The sequence below is a fragment of the Mus caroli genome, unplaced genomic scaffold (genome assembly GCF_978045245.1).
Source record: "Mus caroli unplaced genomic scaffold, Mus_caroli_1 scaffold_1, whole genome shotgun sequence".
NCBI classification, from domain to species: domain Eukaryota; kingdom Metazoa; phylum Chordata; class Mammalia; order Rodentia; family Muridae; genus Mus; species Mus caroli.
The window spans coordinates 72250689-72269477 of NW_028227256.1; the positions used below are offsets into that span (position 1 = coordinate 72250689).

General features: G+C 46.7%; 2 protein-coding genes across 7 annotated transcripts; one reads left to right on the forward strand and one right to left on the reverse strand.

Annotated features, from left to right (window-relative positions):
- The first annotated feature begins 9 nt into the window (after positions 1–9).
- Positions 10–7239, forward strand: Ankzf1 (ankyrin repeat and zinc finger peptidyl tRNA hydrolase 1). 4 transcript variants are annotated; one of them, XM_085838443.1, is made up of 13 exons: positions 10–498; positions 1996–2099; positions 2683–2785; positions 2904–3097; positions 3442–3554; positions 3644–3791; positions 3993–4221; positions 4356–4511; positions 5497–5977; positions 6117–6228; positions 6329–6496; positions 6632–6717; positions 6915–7239. In XM_085838443.1, exons 1-13 carry the CDS (start codon positions 276–278, stop codon positions 7036–7038), a joined length of 2241 nt encoding a protein of 746 aa, XP_085694569.1. In that variant the 5' UTR covers positions 10–275; the 3' UTR covers positions 7039–7239. The 4 variants fall into 4 exon arrangements, with proteins under 4 accessions (XP_085694569.1, XP_085694572.1, XP_021013140.2 ...); XM_021157481.3 differs by having other exon boundaries at positions 12–498; positions 1993–2099; XM_085838446.1 differs by lacking the exon at positions 3644–3791 and having other exon boundaries at positions 1993–2099; positions 3411–3554.
- Positions 7185–18752, reverse strand: Glb1l (galactosidase beta 1 like). 3 transcript variants are annotated; one of them, XM_021157469.3, is made up of 17 exons: positions 18738–18752; positions 17307–17429; positions 16984–17150; positions 16615–16765; positions 16264–16324; positions 10643–10737; positions 10375–10549; positions 10212–10270; positions 9991–10112; positions 9854–9894; positions 9541–9659; positions 9196–9270; positions 8998–9087; positions 8744–8857; positions 8180–8311; positions 7761–7976; positions 7185–7607 (listed from the first exon to the last, which is right to left on the reverse strand). In XM_021157469.3, exons 2-17 carry the CDS (start codon positions 17364–17366, stop codon positions 7344–7346), a joined length of 1941 nt encoding a protein of 646 aa, XP_021013128.1. In that variant the 5' UTR covers positions 17367–17429; positions 18738–18752; the 3' UTR covers positions 7185–7343. The 3 variants fall into 3 exon arrangements, with proteins under 3 accessions (XP_021013128.1, XP_021013119.1, XP_085694576.1); XM_021157460.3 differs by having other exon boundaries at positions 18571–18750; XM_085838450.1 differs by having other exon boundaries at positions 17307–18750.
- Positions 18753–18789: the final 37 nt, after the last annotated feature.

The window sequence follows — 18789 nt, forward strand, 5'->3', positions numbered from 1 at the left end:
TCCGTAGCCGCCGAATTGTGGTGTTGCAGAAATCCAGTTTTCGAACGTGGTCTTGCGTGTGGCTCGGCTCTCGGGACATTAGGGGAGGCTTCTGAGGGCCGGTCGAGTGACGAGGCTCGGTGTCGGTGCTAGTAGTTCCGTTGGGTAGCCTCTGACTGGTAACTCCTGGACTTGGGTCTTGGTGCTCTCCATTTCACTCCTGATGATCCTCACGTATTTACCGCAGAACTGATTTGTGGGAGCGGGTGAAGGCTGAAGGGCATTTCTGCGTGGGGATGGCCAAACCGGCTGGCGACGCGGCAGTAGGATCTCGTTCTGGAGAGTTGTTTCTGCCCTCCGTTTCTTCAGCCATGTCACCAGCTCCACGTGCAGCCCCAGCCCCTGCCTCCGTTTCCCTGTTGTCCCTCAACGGGGAAGCTCCACTCATTCGGGGCCTGAGCCTGGTGAGCCAAGCTCCTGGGGAGGCTCTGGCCTGGGCACCGCGTACTTCCTGTCCAGGTATCCGGGATGCTTTGGGGTGGACCTATGAGGAACGTCACAGGGTTCCGTGCTGTCTATTAACACGGAAGACTTACATCGTGATTTCCCAGCTTAGGAATCCACACTGACTTTATGTTGGTCCGCTTTTTCTTTCCTCGATATATTTCAGCCTTGGTTTGTTTATACAGGGCTGGCCCATAAATTGTCACCATAAAGGTTTCTAGCTATTGTTTATATCTCGTTACATTAATACCACTGCTTTTAAAACACCTTTCCTAGGTCTATTTCAAATCGAAGTAGACTCCAGTCAGATATATTCCCTTTTGCTAAATACAGAATAATTTACTGATTTTCTACACTAGTTTGTCTTCGGCTGTGTTTTCTTGCACTTTTTTAGGTTGTCCACTGCAACTGGGAGTTATAAGATGTAAACATCCATTTAGGAACTGGTTTTATATAGTTAAAAATAAATTTAATCTGGGAGTTGTTAACACCCACCTGTAACCCCAGCACTTAGGAATCTGAGGCAAGAAGGAGAAGTGGGACTTTAAGAAAAACCTAGACTGTACAGTGTACAGGTCTGGATTCCATCCCCAGTGCGGCAGAAGTATTTTAGGGCTTACTAGGAAGGGAGCTAAAGGGACCTTTCAGACACCGTGATGTAAGGTTTTGGTTAGGTATCAAGATGTGACAGAAGACCATCCCTGGACTTGTTTTCCTGGGTGTGTGCTTGCTTAAACTCAGAGAGACCGCTGTGTACACCCACAAGTTCACTTTTGAGAGCAAGGGGTTGCCCATTAACCATATCAGTGGGGGTGTTTTGTTTTGTTTTTGAGATAGGGTCTTACTGAATAGCCTTGGTTGGCCTGGAACTCACTATGTAGACCAGGCTGACCTCTAACTCATAAGACATCTGTCTTCCTCTGCCGAGCTGCATCACCACGTCCAGCTTCAGTTAAGTTTGATGTAAAGAGATAGAAGTTCTTCTAGAGTTAGCCGTAACTGTGTATCTGAGGATTTGGAAGACATGGATTCAGGAATTATTTTCCTGATTGATGGCTCAGTTTTGGTAATTTACCCTTGTTAGAAGGTTCTTCAGATGTGTTGGGTAGCAGTCAATACACTGAAAAAGGAGTTCGGGGCGGGATACAGTTCAGTGGTACAGAACATGCTTAGGATGTGTGAGATCTTAAAGCCCCAACATCAAAAAGAAGATTGAACCTTACTGCCATTTGTTTTCTACAAGATTTCCCTAAACAATCCACTTTGATAACTGAAATGTAATATTTACGATTTACGTTTACATGTATCTTTTCAAGTGTATTTATTGTACAAAATAGTTACTGTGTCATTTATTTCATGATTGCCAGAGTGTAAATTCTTAGAAGTCAAGGTCATGCCAGGTTTTTCTTCTGTATTATCAGGTATTCAGTATAGTCCTGGGTACTATAGGTTCACTGTGGTTTGGATATAATCCCTTTCTACTTCCAATTACCCTTTTCTTCCTTTCAGAAGAGAACACAAGCTCGGGGAAAAAAGTATCTCCGTATTCTCTGGATATTTCAGAGAAATTATTTTGTTCAGCCTGTGACCAGATCTTCCAGAACCACCAGGAACAGGTAAAAGGCCAGCGGATGAGGTTAGATGGTAGAAGCAGAAGTGTAATTCTGGCCAGGTGGTGGTGGCTCAAGCCTTTAATCCCAGTACTTGGGAATCAGAGGCAGGCGGATTTCTGAGTTCAAGGCCAGCCTGGTCTACACAGTGAGTTCCAGGACAGCCAGGGCTTCAGAGAAATCCTGTCTCGGAAAAAAAAAAAAAACAACAACAAAAAAAAAAAGAAGTGTAAGTTGGGCGTGGTGGTACACGCCTTTAATCCTGGGAGGCAGAGGCAGGCAGATTTCTGAGTTCAAGGCCAGCCTGGTCTACAAAGTGAGTTCCAGGACAGCCAGGGCTACACAGAGAAACCCTGTCTCAAAAAAATCAAAGAACCAAACACCCCCCCCCCAAAAAAAAAAGTGTAATTCTGGGTAGGAGGAGGTGGACATGGGTTTACATTGAGTAATAAAGGTCCACACCTTGTCTAGTGTCCTTAGTGTTAACCGGGTTGCATTTCCTATCTATCTGTGACTAGCTTTGTCTACTGTACACAGCCAAGGTGGACTATATTTCCACTCTCTGCCTCCCTCTTTTCCTTCATACCAGAGAGAACATTATAAGCTTGATTGGCATCGCTTTAACTTAAAACAACGACTCAAGAACAAGCCTCTCCTGTCTGCCTCAGACTTTGAACAGCAAAGCTCCACAGGTGGTGCTTGAAACGGGAAGCCTGCCTGGGAGCAGGGCGGGGTGGGGAGGACCCTGTGGGGCTCGAGGAAAGGTCAAAGGTGGAGTACCAAACTTGTATGGCCCATATTTGTCTTCAGGGGACCTTTCCAGCATCTCAGGGTCAGATGACTCAGACTCCAGCAGTGAAGAGGACTTGCTGCCACTGGATGAGGGGAGGGCTGAATCCGAGAAACCTAACCGGCCCCCCGGATTCTACCCACATCGGGTCCTTTTCAAAAACGCCCAGGGCCAGTTTCTTTATGCCTATCGTTGTGTCCTAGGCCCTCACCAGGCAAGTAACAGTCCAGATTGTCTGCTCACTCCCAACTTTTGTATACTAGGTTTTCTTCAGCCAATGTATGTCTTATTTTCTTCCTTTTGAGTAAGGCTATATCATACCTGACAGCATAATCTTGAATTGAACTGGCCAGAATCTTGAATGGGTCAAGTGATTTAAGTCTAGATTGTGATTATATCATTCCCATCTTCACTACTACCTCTTGAAGCCATGTGTATCCTTTGTAAAATGGAAATGAGGGCAAGATGGTTGTAATAAATGAGATAATTCAATATAACACTTGGTTTCTTGTTTTCAATGCATGCAGCATGTGGAATGTTTGTTGATGTGTCATCTAGATTCCCCCAGAAAAGGCAGAATTGCTACTACAAAACCTACAGAATGGAGGTCCCAGATACTACGTGGTGCTCATGGCTGCAGCTGGACATTTTGCTGGTGCCATTTTTCAAGGGTGAGAGAGTGTTGCATGGGGTAAGGATGGACCCCACTAACCTGGGAGTACTGCCAGGTCTACAGTACTGAGTCTGTTGCTGTCTACAGAAGAGAAGTGGTGGCACACAAAACCTTTCACCGTTACACTGTGCGGGCCAAGCGGGGCACAGCCCAGGGGCTTCAGGATGCCCATGGTAGGGCATCCCGCTCTGCTGGAGCCAACTTGAGGCGTTACAATGAAGCCATGCTCTATAAGGTGAGTTGGGCCTCACAGATCTGGTAGTCCACTCATCTCATGTTTTTCTAGTTTTCTGGGAAGACAATAGTAATTTCCAGAAACATTCTCTCATTCTTTCTCTACCTTACCCTCCCTTCGTATGATCGTAGGACCATTGTTGGTTTGGAGATTTTTTAAAGCAGCAGATGAAGCTGTGCTAAGTGGAGTTACTCTCTTTAGGATGTTCGTGACCTGCTGGCGGGGCCAATCTGGTCCAAGGCACTAGGGGAGGCAGAAACAGTATTGCTCCGAGCCCCACGCTCTGGCCGGTCCTTGTTCTTTGGAGGCCAAGGGGCACCCCTACAAAGGGATGATCCCCGGCTTTGGGATATCCCTCTCACCACCCGCAGACCCACTTTTGGAGAGCTTCAGCGTGTACTCCATAAGCTGACCACCTTGCAGGTGTATGGTGAGCTATTCCAGATCTTGGGACTCATACACAGACATGTGTATCCATGGAGTTTTCCAGCTGGTGGACTGCCACACAGTTGACCTTACACTTAAAATTGAGAAAGTTTTTTTGTTGTTGTTGTTTCATGGTAGATGAAGACCCTCGAGAAATGGTCAGATTTCACTCTCCTGAGACACACTGGAAACCAGTGAGAGAAGAGAGGAAAAAGGATACTGAGAAAGAAAAAACAAAGGTCCCCAGTGATGCAAATAAGCCCCTTGGGCAGGATGAAGAACCACTCAAACAAGGTTTGAGCACCATCAGCCTATCTGCCTGGGAATTGCAGTGGCCAGTTCTCATAACTGCCCCTTAAACTATACCCACGGCCATCCGTCCGTCCATCCACTCATCCCTGTGAGCATCTGTTTATAAAGCTAAGGCATGCTGTAAAAGCAAGCAGGTTTTTCTTGTGTTGTTTTGAGAGTGTCTCACTTCAGCCTAGGCTGGTCTAGAACTCCCTGTGTAGCACCCACACTGGCCTTGAAGTCATGGCAGTCTTCCTGCCTTGGCCACCCAAATGCTGGGACTGCACTCGAGCCTCTACACCAGGCTGTTTTTTTATCGAGGCAGGGTCTTTATTGTCTAGCCCAGGCTGACAGGGAGCTCTCTGTAGCCCAGGTTGATCTCAAACTCACTGTCCTTTTGCCTCCAGTTTCCAAATACTGGGATTACAGGTATGTATTACCACACGTCAACTGAGACATGTTCAGTGACTTGCCAAATCTTATGACTGCTCATAGATAATATTCCTGGTACTGGGAATGTGGTGTTTGAGTTTGATTGGATGCTGTGCTTGGGGCTAAGCATTGCTTTCCTATACTCTTTTGGGGGTTTTGTTTGTTTTGATTGCTTTGTCTTCTTTTTTGTTTTTTGTTGTGGTGGTAGTTTTGGGGGTTTTTTTGTTTTTGTTTTTTAGGCAGGTCTCACTATATAGCTCTAGCTGTCTTGGAATTCATCCAGATAAACCAGGCTGGCCTTAATCTCTTAGATTATTATAATCTCCCTTCCTCTGCCTCCAAGGGCTGGGACTAAAGGTGTGTGCGCCCCTGTGCTGGTGCTTTCCTCTACTCTGTACTGTCCTGTTCACTGGGAGAGTCCAGGGCTAGAATAAAAACACTTCGTGTCAGGATCATCTGGAGCATCTGTTATAAATGTAAACCTATCTGAGGAAGCACACATCTTTCAACCCTCTCCCTATTCCTTAGATAGATCTAAGATCCTATCTTTTTCTAGGTTCAGAGTCTCAGGAAGAAGATGGTTCCAAAGTAGAGTTGGAGCTAGTAGAATTGACCCTGGGGACCCTGGATCTTCGTGAATTTGAAGTACTGCCCAAGCGGAGGAGGAGGAGGAAGAAGAAGGAGAGAAGTCAAGAGCAGCAGTGTGGGGCACATGGGCCTCTTCCTCAGCAACCTCAAGATGAGCCGTTCTCACAGCCAACCCAAGAGGTTGAAACCCCATTGGACACTTTGGTCTATGAGGCTAAAGCCCCTGGTCAGCCAGAGCTCTGGGACACGCTTTTAGCTGCTTGTCGTGCTGGGGAAGTTGAGGTGCTAAAGCTGCAGCTAGCCACTGGGCCGGTAGACCCTGGAATTAAGTCCCTGCTCAGTGCCCCTTTGGGCTCTGGTGGTTTTACTCTCCTGCATGCAGCAGCCGCAGCTGGAAGAGGCTTAGTAGTTCGTTTGCTGCTGGAAGCAGGTGCTGATCCCACTGTGCAGTGAGTATCTCCTTCCTGACCCCATTTAGGTATAGAGAACTTAATGTGCTGGCTCATGTTGGCACTTGATACTATTTCCTTGGGTGATGCCAGGAAAACAGGAAGCAAGTTGAACTTGGTTTTGGGTTTTTGTCCTTAGGGATTCTAGGGCTCGGCCACCTTATACTGTAGCAGCTGACAAATCAACGCGTAATGAATTCCGGAGGTTCATGGAGAAGAATCTTGATGCCTATGATTACAACAAGGCTCGGGTGAGCTGGAAAAGGAGCTACAGAGCGGAGGGCATCAGAGATCCTCATAGGTCCTTTCTGCTTCCTTGTAGTTTTATAATATCTTTGTGAAATCTTCCAGGTGCCAGGGCCATTGACTCAAGAAATGGAGGCCCGGCAGGCTACAAGGAAAAAAGAGCAGAAGGCAGCTCGACGGCAACGGGAGCAACAGCAGCAGAAGCAGAGGGAGCAGGAAGAACAAGAGCAAGAGGAGCAACGGCGGTTTGCTGCCCTCAGTGACCGGGAGAAGGTAGGCTACAAAGTCTTGCACTGCCGGGCTTTCATAAGTGCCTACCTCCCCTCCCCAGACTGAGCCGTTATTTCCTGAGTGCACTGTTCATCTCTGGGACTTTTGTCTGTAACATCGGTTGGTTCTGTTTTATAGAGAGCTCTGGCTGCAGAGCGCCGACTTGCTGCCCAGTTGGGAGCTCCTAGCCCTCCAGTTCCTGACTCTGCAGTTTCCAGTGCTGGGTATGGGGACGGGATGAGTGGAAGGGTGGGCTCCTATTTTATAGTACCATTTGGGGTAAGGGGAATGAGTGCCTTCATGATGTTCAGAAGGGTGGCAAAGGGGACTTGAGTTTCCCTGGGACCTTTAAGGGTTGGGCAACGCTTAGATGGAAAGTTTGTGGGGTACCTGTCCAATCATTTTCCTTCCTTTTGTTCAGACGCTGCTGGAGTTGTGGAGTGTCCCTCCAAGGCCTCATTCCCTTTCACTACCTCGACTTCTCTTTCTGCTCCACACGTTGTCTTCGAGACCATCGCAGTCAGGCGGGGAGACCTTCATCTTGATTTCTTAAAGCACCTAGGGCCAACTCTGGGTCCCAAGAGGACACATCCCGACCTAGAGCTCTCTTCCTCCTCATGAAGCTTGACATTTGGAAGATGGGCGGTGAAGGACACTCAGGAATCGAGGCAAAGACAGGGCCACGAAGGTGTGTGGAGCCAGTACTGTCTTTGGAATTTTAATCATAATAAAGTTTGGCAAGAAAACTGTGTGTACTTACAGTCAGAGGGATTGTAGCCTTCTTTATGGTCACTGTGATCATCACCAAAGGATGCTGCCCTGTGTCTCAGACTCCAGGGTCATCTTTCTTTCAGTGCCCACTTAACTCCATTGGTTCAAAGGAACCTTGTGTTTCTGAGAGAAGAAAGTTATACCCCCAATGCAAAGTGCTATTGAGGATAGGCTTATCCAAAAACTGGACTTGGGGGTTATGAGGCACATTTTCTAGCTCCAGCAAAGTGATTTTGTTGATTGATCTACCAAACAGCAGCAGTCTTGGCACGTATAGGGTTTGTTGTGGACCCCGCATTGTCCAGTACCGGCCCAAGTTAAACCCATTGATCCACACTTGACCCTGGGGGAAGGGGTGGAGTGGAAAACAAAGGGTCAGCTCTCCAGGATGGAGTCGCCCCCTTTCAGCTTTCTAATCAGAATTACAATTTGTATTTCCTGTTTGGTTTTCTTATAATGTGACCCCCACAATTCCTTCTACCACCATTAGCAATACCTTGGTCCATCCAGGTAGATAGAGAAATGTGTCCCCAAGCAAGCCGAAAACTGGAAACTTTGCGGAATAGAAGGCAGGGACAGAGGAAGCTTGAGGCAGGGCTCTTTTCATCAGCTGCAGGGGGAACCACCACTTTACAAGCTTATCCACCTTGAGAGGGAACATCATCCACTCAGTGAGGATGCTCTGCCCCAGCAGTGGAGGTTCTAACAGGCCCTGTGGGGAAGCAAGTGAGAAGTCACTCACTGAGTCAGGGCCACACTGGCCCCATCAAGCCCTGGAATGTAACTGGTCATGCCCACGTCCTCAAGCACCATTCCTGTGTCTACACCTAAAGGCAGAGTTCTTCCACTAGGCCCTGTTCCTCAAGAGAGTTGGTTACGAAGGGTCCTGGGGAAGAAGAGACAAACCTAGCTCACCTTGAAGTCACTGTGGTTAGACCCAAAACTGAGCCTCCCCATATTCTCTAGCAATATATCCAGCCTGGTCCCTACTGTCCCAGTCAAATACAGTTCTTGTTTCAAACTCCGCTCCAGAACGCCCTTCAATACCTGTGGATAAGAGATAGGCTCTGGTAAAAGAAGGTCACAGTGTCTAGTTCTTGGCCACTACACAGTGAGTCACATTAGAACACTTTATTTGGAGGACAAGGAGAATGTAATCACCGTGTTGATGCCTGCCATTCCTGATTCATTCTCTCTCTCTCTCTCTCTCTCTCTCTCTCTCTCTCTCTTTTGAGACAGTGTCTATGTTCACTATACAGCCCAGGCTTGTGGCTTGTGATCTCCTTGCTTCAGACTACTTAGTGGTTGGGAATACAAGTATGCCCCACCATGTCCCTAGTTACAATCACATTCTCCCTGAATCCCAGCTTATAACCTGGGCAGACAGATGGGGAAGGGATGGGGGTGAGTTAACATTAAAGCTGGTGCTTGGGGAAGGGATGAGATTGAAAGCATAACGGTTGGGAATTAGGTTCTTACCCCGTCTACCATCACATAGGCACGGTCATGAATTCCATTATTTGGCACCCAGAATGGTGTTGGTTCTAAAACAGGATAAGTCAGATAGGTCCTGTACAACATAAAGCCATGGTCCTAGACACAGAAGGATGAGGACTTAAGATGAAATGGTGAGAAGAAGGAGCACTGTAAGGAAGATTAGCAACCAAAGGGACTTTGGGCTGTAGCTGTTGAAGGAGCCTACCATTCCCATCAGATAAAAGTTTCTATCTTACCAGTTTAACAGCCTCAAAGGTCAATGGCAAAACTGAATAGATGGGGCCTTGCGGGCAGAGAAAGTCTAGGAAAGACAGCAAATTCCCATCCTGTGAGGACAAAGGGCAACCAAACTGTTAAACTTCTGAATTGGGGGCTGCTCAAGGTAACTGACTCAGAAAACAGTATAAAATCAGAAAAGATAGGGAGAAACTTACCAGGCTCATAGTCAAAGGTCCAAGCTTCATCTTGGGGCTGGGAGGAGGTAAAGGTCCCAAGGGAATTTCCTGGAACTGAGCCCAAATTCTCTCAGTAGTCATAGGAAAACCAAAACAATCCAAGGCTCTAAAAGAAGGTTCTTGACCTGGAACCCAGGGATGGGCTGCAGCGAGCCATGAAGACCCTATAATTCTTCACATGTGGAATTCCCCAGATGGTTCTATATGAATGGGAACTGCTTCATGGAAGGCTAAGTGGGCTCTGCTCCCCAGACAACACTACCAGTTTGTAGGGCGCCTGTACAATATGGGCCCACTCCCTTCTCCCAATTAATAAAAGGGCACCTTGCTGATGACATTTCGAATTGCAAAAAGCTTAGGTGTAGGGTCCCCTGCTTCAGATATGGGTGCATCATAGTCGTAGCTGGTAGTAATTGGAAGGAAGCGTCCCTTCTCGTCAGCTCCTGGGTTAAAGTAATTTAATTAATTCAACATCATCTTAGCTGATGGGCACTAAGCACAGAGCCCTGTGCAGAAAATCTTGTCATTAGAGGGGAAGTGGTCATCTTACACAGCTTCTACGTATCCTAATCTATCCAGCCCAAGATTCTGATTCCTTGTTTCCTCCCTGATTCCACCAAAGGGAATTGATACTCACCATTCCAGTATCCAAAGTTGGTACCTCCATGGAACATATACCTAAAGTGGGGGGTGAGGGAGAAAGGGCAACATCTGACCTATGGAATCTTAACTTTAAAACCCCAGCTCCCGGGAACATATTGTGTCTCCAGTTACATGTTCACACTGGCTCCCAACTTGAGCATTTTTTCTAGTCCTTGGGCTACAGCTGGACTGGACCGTGTGGAGTGATTTTGGCCCCAGTAATCCAGCCAACCTGTATAGTACTCCGAGTTCACCTAGAGGGAGAATCGAAAGGAGCCACAATGAGGTGGGAGCAAGCTGGACCCATTCCAGCCACATGATTTTTCTCATTCCCCTTCCCTATGGCCTCTCACCAATGGCCCATGAGGTTCATACTCCCGAAGCAGGGAAAATATTCTGGTCACATTGTCAGCTGCAAAAGGAGAAAAAAAAAAGTGTTGAATAAACAAACAAACAAAGTATCACAGAGGAGGTGCCTGTGTCCCAGACTCCACACCCAACCCTTGTTTAAGTGACCTGGGCCAAAATCTACAGTGGTATAGAGTCCCTGAAGGGAGCCACATCTGAGTCCTTGAGGCCCATCTGTGGTAAAAAGCAAGATCTTGTCTCCTAGTAATGCACGGAAGAGGCCAGCCAAGTGTCTCAGATACTTGAAGTCACAGGCCTTGTAGCTACCGTATTCGTTCTCCACCTGCCAGGGATAAAAAAGAGAACCCAGCTAGGAGACAGAGAGGCTAAGAACAGTGTGTACCTGTCTCATGGCCAGCCCACTTCCCAGTCATACCTGAATGCTAATGATGTTGCCCCCATTGTGGTAGAGAAATGGATATATCTTTGGCAGCAAGACCTTGAACCAGGAGTCCACAGCTTCAAGGAAGGCTAAAGGAAGGAGCAGTGTGTTCTGCTTATTAGGGGCCACAACTTACTTTCTCTCTCTCTCTCTCTCTCTCTCTCTCTCTCTCTCTCTCTCTCTCTCTCTCTTTTTGTGGTTTTTCAAGACAGGGTTTCTCTGTGTAGCCCTGGCTGTCCTGGAGCTCACTCTGTAGACCAGGCTGGCCTCGAACTCAGAAATCTACCTGCCTCTGAAGTTACCATTGCCCAGCTGGGCCACAACTTTTTGAAGGTCTCACTCCCACCACACACCACAGTATCCCTGATAGCAACCTCGGTGCTAAGTCTGGGCTGTAGCATCCTTTTCCCTGGCTCACAACTAAATCAAGAGAGCAGTGACTCTAAAGTTTATTTATTTATTTATTTATTTATTTATTTATTTATTTATTTATGAGTGTTTTTGCCTGCATGTATGTCCTTGTATCAAGTGCTTGGTGACTGCAGAAGAGGTCAGAAGATGGGCTTAGGTCCTCTGAAACTAAAGTTACAGTAATGAGCCACCACATGGGTGCTGGAAACCAAACCTGGGTCCTCCATATGTGCTGAGCCATTGCTCCAGCCTCAGGAGCAGTGACTCTCAGAGGAAACTCTCAGCACAGGAAACAGCAGAGTAGTGTCTCCTAAGACTCCATCTATGAAAAAGGCTAAACACACTATATGGAGTTATTATATAATCAGTTTGCACCTAAGAGTACTGTGAAATTTAACAGGAAAGTAATATTTGACCTGTATAGAATCAGCCCATGCAATTTTATGCCTTAAATTCTCAACTCCTATTTATTCCTTTTAGAATCCTTCAACGACTTCGTGTGTTATCCTCTGCCTGACTTTTCCTCCTATCTTCCTTCCCCTAGTTGATGTGCTAACTTATGCCTCAATTCTTCATGCTCATGGTCTTTTTTTTTTTTTTTTCAAGACAGGGTTTCTCTGTATAGCTCTGGCTGTCTTGGAACTCACTTTGTAGACCAGGCTGGCCTTGAACTCAGAAATCCACCTGCCTCTGTCTCCACCTGCCTCTGCTGGGATTAAAAGCGTGCACCACCACGCCCAGCTCACGCTCATGGTCTTAAATTACATTTATTTATTTACTCATTTATTTATACACATATATCAGCCAAGGAGTGGTTTGGACCAGCAGAGAGCAGTAGGGATACGCAAAGTGGTTAAATGCAGTGTCCTTGAGAGCAACACTGGTGTGCCTGTGTGAATAAATGTGTCATAGCTCATGTGAATAGCAACTGTTAGGAGTCAGTTGTCTCCTTCCACCATCAGGGTCTCAAACAACGAATTCAGGTAACCAGGCAGGGTGACATGCATTTTCTCTCACGTCTAGACTCTTCTTTTTTTTTTTTTTTTTTCCCCCAGACAAGGTTTTCCTATGAAGCCTGACAGTCTAGGAACTTGCTATGTAAATCAGACTGTCCTTGAACTCAGAGATCTGCCCACCTCAACTTCCTAGGGCTAGGACTAAAGGCTGGCACATGACTAAATCTTCATCTTTGATGTTAACTTTCTCCAGAAAGCCCCTCCCAGCACAGGAGGAATAGGAATTCTAAGGCTGGACTACAGGAGAACCTGTCTCAAACAAACAACAACACTCTTATCTGTTGTCCCATTGATAAGAACGGATCCTTTTGTTACACAGTCTCACTTCAAGTGGGCTCTTTTAAGAGCTTTACAAAAAGTATTTGGGGGCTGGTGAGATGGCTCAGTGGGTAAGAGCACCCGACTGCTCTTCCGAAGGTCCAGAGTTCAAATCCCAGAAACCACATGGTGGCTCACAGCCATCTGTAATGAGATCTGATGCCCTCTTCTGGTGCATCTGAAGACAGCTACAGTGTACTTAGATATAATAATAAATAAATCCTTTAAAAGTATTTGTACATTTGTCTTTAATTGTTGCACCAAAGCCAGGATCCAGTGCTGTTAGAGCACCCCTGACCACCAGAGGACAGAGCTTAGGAAACAGCAGTCTCTGGGGAGACTCAGTGAAAAGTATTTTAAAGAACATTTTAAAATTATTTTTTTGTTTCTGCTTTTGAGACTGGGTTTCTCCTTGTGACTCTGGCTGTCTTGGAAATCACTGTAGATCAGGCTGGCCCAGAACTCAAGAGATCCAGTTGCCTCTGCCTCCAGAGTGCTAGGATTAAAAGTGTGTGCCACCACCTTCTGACCATTTTTTAATTATTTGTTAGCCCTAGATTTCCTGGACTTGCTTTGTACACCAGGCAGGCCTCAAACTTGCAGAGATCTGCCTGCCTCTGCTCCTGAGTGCTGGGATCAAAGACATGCCTGGCTCATTTTTTTTTTTTTTTTTTTTTTTGATTTTTCGAGACAGGGTTTCTCTGTGTAGCCCTGGCTGTCCTGGAACTCACTTTGTAGACCAGGCTGGCCTCGAACTCAGAAATCCGCCTGCCTCTGCCTCCCAAGTGCTGGGATTAAAGGCGTGCGCCACCACGCCCGGCTGCCTGGCTCATTTTTAAATTTAAAAAACAAAAGTTTTAAATTACATTTCTTTAGTGTGTGTGTGTGTGTGCATTCAAGCCATGGCACAGTTGTGGAGGTCAGACGACAACTGTCAGAAGTTGGTTCTCTCCCTTACCACAGGGGTCCAAGGGCACCAAACTCAGGTTGTTAGGTTTACAACCAAGTAGTTTTGCCTGTGTCTCATAAGTATTATTTCTTTGTTGTTTGGGGGAGGGAGGAAGGTTTCAAAAGGTAGCCCTGACTGGCCTAGAATTTCCTATGTATACCAGGATGACCTCAAACTCACAGAGATTTGCTTGCCTCTGCCACCCAAATCCATTAAAGGCATATACCGCCATGCCCAGCTTGTTTTTTAAAATTCTTAACCCATTTAATTATTTTTCTTCTTATGTTTTACACAAGAGACCCATCCAAGCACATATGATACCACTTTTATTCACTCAACAAATATGCATGGGTGACTCTGCTTCAAGCACTGTCCTAGGTGGATAGAAGGAGCAACGAGCAGAAAGAACCTCGGCTTTATGGGTCCCTTCTTGAGTGGACGCAGACAATAAATAGATGAGAAAAATGACATAGTGTGTTAGGGACAAGAAGAACAAGGCAGGAAAGGAGGCATAAAATAGGTTGAGTGCTTAAAATTTAGATGGTGGCCGGAAGTTATCATCGAAGGAGATTTCTGCGGAAGCACTACATGCGAGCGAATGCCTTCTACACTGAGGCATTTGCATGTGGTGCTTAAGTATGAAGAACAGCAATGAGGGCAGTATGGCTGAGGCCAAGGAAGCAGGCAGCAACAGATACCAGGAAGCCAGGCCTAGGGCTGGGAGGCCGAATATGTGGTTTGTTAGGGAGGTATGACTTGACCCGAGATGGAGGTTTAAAATGTTTTCAGAGAAGCCCACTAGTTGCTATGCTAAGAGCAGACTAGATGGGAGGAAAGGCCAACTAGGAAGAGCAAAGAGGATGCTGTTAAGAAGGCAGTAAGGGGAGGTTCACACTAGTAGGTGTCATCAGAAGTGACTGGAAATAGTTAAATTCAATGTTGTTGAGAGTCACACTGACAGGATTTTATGATAGACTGAATGTAGGGTGACAGGAGAGGTGTGAAGGGTTACACTGCAGTGTTTACAGTTCCAAGATGGGGAAACTCTAGAAACTAGAAGCTGCTTTGAAAGGCTGTACCAGAATCTCGGTTTCTGTTATATCACTGCACATTTTATTTGTCTAAATAGGGGCATAGGAGTTAATATGTGTGGAGAAGCCATGGGAAAGGTCCTAGGAGAAAGATATATATTTGGGGGTCAACAGAGGTTAAATCTACCACACAAATGGATAAAATAACCTAGAAAAGAAAATTAGGAAAGAGATAAATCCAAGGACGGAGCCCTGGGACCTTCCAGCCCTTAGAGGAATGGGAAATGAGGAAACAAATGGGACTGAATGGTCAGAAACCTTGTGAGTCAGGGCCAGACCAGTGAAGCATCATTACAGAAAGAGTGAGCTTTGTGTCTTGTCTTCTGAGATAGCTCACTGTGGAGACCAGGCTGCCCTCAACTCTGGACCACTTTGCCTCACTTTCCCTAGTGTTGACATTTCAGGCATGCACCACCATGCTTGGCTAGAAGAATGTATTTCAAAGACAGGGTAGCCAGTCGTGCCCAGTGCTGCCTACTAGTCAAGAGTGGTGAGGTCTGCCAGATCACACACAGCAAAGCTGACAACTTGGAGGTCACTTGAACAAAACAGGCTGCACGTTGGGACTCTGTTAACCTTCACATTTTAAATGGACTGCCCAGTCATCTGCACCTCCAGCCTCTCCCATTCTCCTCAATAACTGGTCTTAACTGGTCAGAAAATTGATTCCTTTCTTTTCCTACCAGTGGCCCCCACCTGGCCCCCTCATCCAATAAAAATATGTCCACAAGTCTTGTGACTCTTCGATCCCAAGCCGTCTCTTAGGTCTGCCTCTTCTCCTACTTCCACTACCATCACTGTACTTAAGCACTGTCATCATCACTCATCTACCTTAAGAATCTCCATTCATAGCCGGGCGTGGTGGCGCACGCCTTTAATCCCAGCACTCGGGAGGCAGAGGCAGGCGGATTTCTGAGTTCGAGGCCAGCCTGGGCTACAGAGTGAGTTCCAGGACAGCCACGACTACACAGAGAAACCCTGTCTCGAAAAACCAAAAAAAAAAAAAAAAAGAATCTCCATTCATTTCCTCACTCTTGCTGTCTTTAGCCCATTTGCATCCAGGCTGAAATAACATTAAAGCAAATCCAGTTGTGGCATATTTCTGGGGAAATTTCCCAGTGGTTTTCTACTATGGTTGGAATAATCACAAAACTCCATCACAGGACTGCAAGGGCCTCTTCCATTTGCATAATTACCTCAGTAGGAGTTCCCTGGCACAGTCCTGCCTCCCTGACTACTGCTCCAGCCATGCTGGTCTACTTGCCTCTATCTGCCATGTTTCTTCCCATCCATCCCAGGGATGGACCATTCAGCCACATTTTTCATACGATCAGTGCTTTCTCTTCCACAGAAGCCAACTAAAACATTACCTTCTCAGAGAGTCTCTTCTCACTACTCATTACCCTCAACACTTCTCATTATTAATTATTTCAACTCCTTATTCATATGGTTTTTGTACAATATAGTCACAGTATATGATCTTATTTATAGTTTTGAAAAACAACTGTCTCTATTTCTCACTCTCTTTTTTCCTTTAATGTGATACAAGGTCTCTAGTAGCCCAGGCTGGCTTCCAACTTCCTACATAGAGGAGGATGGTCTTGGACTCCTGATCCTCCCGTCTCCACCTTATAAGCTCTGAGATTATAGGTGTGCATCAGAGCCTCCTCTGCAACTTACACTACTGTACATTTTACTCTGCACAGGGACCAGGTCTCTGAGTTCCCAGTTTCTAGCATCCTGCCAGACATGAAGGAAAGAATAAATGTATGACCTCTAAGTGAGGGATGGCCTCTTGTTCAGGTATTCAAATCTGTTGTCTCAACTCACCAGGATCTGATGTTCTCAGATGAATATTAGGGTTTCGAAGCAACCAAGAGGGGAGACCTCCCTTAAGAAAAACATAAAGGCAACACATGAGCGGGCGGGGAGGTGGGGGGTGGGGCAGGAGGGGGTTGACACAGGCTATCTTCAGTCTTAAAGTCTCTACCTCCTAAAATCTGGGATTACAGGATAAGCCACCTCTTGAGCTACAGACAGGTTTTATCTACTGTAAAGTGGGAGGCAAGAATGGCGGGAGTTGAGTATAGGGCTGGAAATGGCCCCTAGAGTGTGGGCAGAAAGGAGTTGAAACCCACAGGAACTTCACCTTTGGTTCTGTCCTTCTCCCAACTAACTCACCATCTCCCACTCAGCACAGATGTAAGGTCCTGGTCTCAGAATAACCAACAGGTTCACTTTAGCTGCCTCATTCAGGAAGGCAATGAGGTCCCGGCTGCCATTAAAGTTATAGATCCCAGGCTCTGGCTCATGGTAGTTCCAAGGCACATAACTGAGAAAGGAAGATGTTAACAAGACCCAAAGGTTCCCTAGGAGACTCAGAACTTGCAGAGAAGCAGCTAGAAAGAGATTCTGAGCCATCCTTTCTCACCCTTGCCTGAGGAGTCCTGGAGCTTAAACCCTTTCAAACCCAAGTCAGTTTTCCTGGGGAACCCCATTCTAAGGAAGAGGAAACCTCGCTTCCACAAAACTCTCGCGAGCACTTCTTACAACTGCACAGCGTTGAGGCCGCTCAACTGCATCTTGAGAAGCCGGTCGGCCCACAGAACTCGCGGTACTCGAAAGTAGTGCAGGCTGCCAGAAACATAGCGGAAGGGGACCCCATCCAGGAGGAATCTGTCATGTTCCCGATCCACTACGAAGGAGCGAGCTTCTGCCTGCAAGGGCGAAAGCCTGGCTCAGCAGAGGTCCGGAGTAAGGATCAGTGTCTGCCAAGTTTAAAACTGGCCTTGTCGGTAGTTAACCATTTCTCCACTGAGGATCTGTTTTCCTCTCCCCACACCCAGGCAGACAGTCCGACCCTCTAGGTTTACCTGGGTCAGCAGCAGCAGGACCATAAGCCGCAGCAGCAGGGAAGGCAGGTCGGGTGGCATCTTCTGAGCTTACAAAGTTCTTCTATTCGGTGAGGGCTTTCCCACCAGTCACGTGTTGGATTCCTGGGAGGGAATCGGACTCAAGCAAAGGGGCGGAGACCACCTCAACTTTTCAGGCCGTTAACCCGGACTTTGCCTGTAGCCATTCACCGTTCACTAGTTTGTAAAATATTACTTCTCTCGAAGTGCTGAACCCGAATCAGTTCCATTAGCATCACCTGGGAGCTTGTTAGAAACGCAGAATCTCGGGTCCTACCCCAGACCTCTAGAATTAGAGTCTGTGCTTTAACAAGCCGGATCCTTTGCTAATCATGAAGATTTAAGACGCTCTGTCAGCCCTCCGAAAGTTCAGTTTAGAGCGTCTTAAATCTTCATGATTAGCAAAGGATCCGGCACATATCAGATTAAATCTATATGCACGGTAGCAGTAAGGTTAAAACTGATTCAGAAACAGTGGAAACCCTAGAAAATCTTCGCAGCGATCATGGCTGTGGAAAGGGGTTAAAAGGAGCCTGTCCTGGTCACTATCTTTTTTGGAGGTACACCCTTTTCCAATATATCCTGCCTGTCTAGGCAAGAGATGTGAAACAAACTGCATAGTTCATAGGCTTAGAAGTCTAATTTTCCACTTCTCCTGCCTTCACAGCCGTAGATCTGAAGATCAGCGTAGAAAATACTATTATTTCTGTTTATTGACACACATTTATATACGGCTATGTTTTAAAAATTGTACGAAAGACATCTCATTTAATTTTGAAACAACCCATGAGATAACTCTCATTCTCATCTTACACACGAGGAAAATGAAGGTTAGAAATAACAAGTAGCTGTCCAAAGTCACAACTAGTTCAGTAGAGCTGGGATTGGAACTAGTCAGTTTGGCCTTGTAACTCACGACATTTAGCCGTAGGTACTGTCTTACAGCTGGGAAAAGTGAGGATCTGAAAGACTAAATAACTTGCAGGAGGTCACACAGCTAGGAGACTGTTAGGACCAGGTTTAGAAACTGGCACTCTAGTTTAAGGACACAGACACAGACACTAGCCAAGACAGTGGAGTACAGGCTAGACCCCTGAAAGTGTTAAAGGGTCAGACCTCCTGGCATCTCAGGGTCAGCACCCGCCCTTCTCTGGTCCCTCCTCCAAGCTAGATTGTAGAAAGCCACTTTCTAACTCCAGCGCGCGGGAGCTATAAGGCCTCCTACCTCCGACATTGGGAGACAGAGGTCCTAGGGGCCTCAGGCAGAGCCCTGCTTTGCTCCCCTTTGGTACTAGTCCCTGCGTCTTGACCCTTACTGAGGGCCAAGTGGGAACCCTCGGCGAGATATAGAAACCAATCCACCCCAGGTCTAGCGGGGCCCCGGCCTCTCACTTCCGGGTCCCCACATCCTCTTGCCGCCTCTTGTTGCTAGGATACAGCGGGC

Coding starts and splice junctions, on each gene's coding strand:
- Ankzf1 (XM_021157481.3), top strand. CDS start 276: ATGGCCAAACCGGCTGGCGACGCGGCAGTAGGATCTCGTTCTGGAGAG. Junction 3,098..3,441: donor GTGTCCTAGGCCCTCACCAG/GCAAGTAACAGT, acceptor TGTGTCATCTAG/ATTCCCCCAGAAAAGGCAGA. Junction 6,229..6,328: donor ATGATTACAACAAGGCTCGG/GTGAGCTGGAAA, acceptor GAAATCTTCCAG/GTGCCAGGGCCATTGACTCA.
- Glb1l (XM_021157469.3), bottom strand. CDS start 17,366: ATGCCACCCGACCTGCCTTCCCTGCTGCTGCGGCTTATGGTCCTGCTG. Junction 9,088..9,195: donor GACCTTTGACTATGAGCCTG/GTAAGTTTCTCC, acceptor TTGTCCTCACAG/GATGGGAATTTGCTGTCTTT. Junction 7,608..7,760: donor ATCTACCTGGATGGACCAAG/GTATTGCTAATG, acceptor CCCTTCCCCCAG/GGTCAAGTGTGGATCAATGG.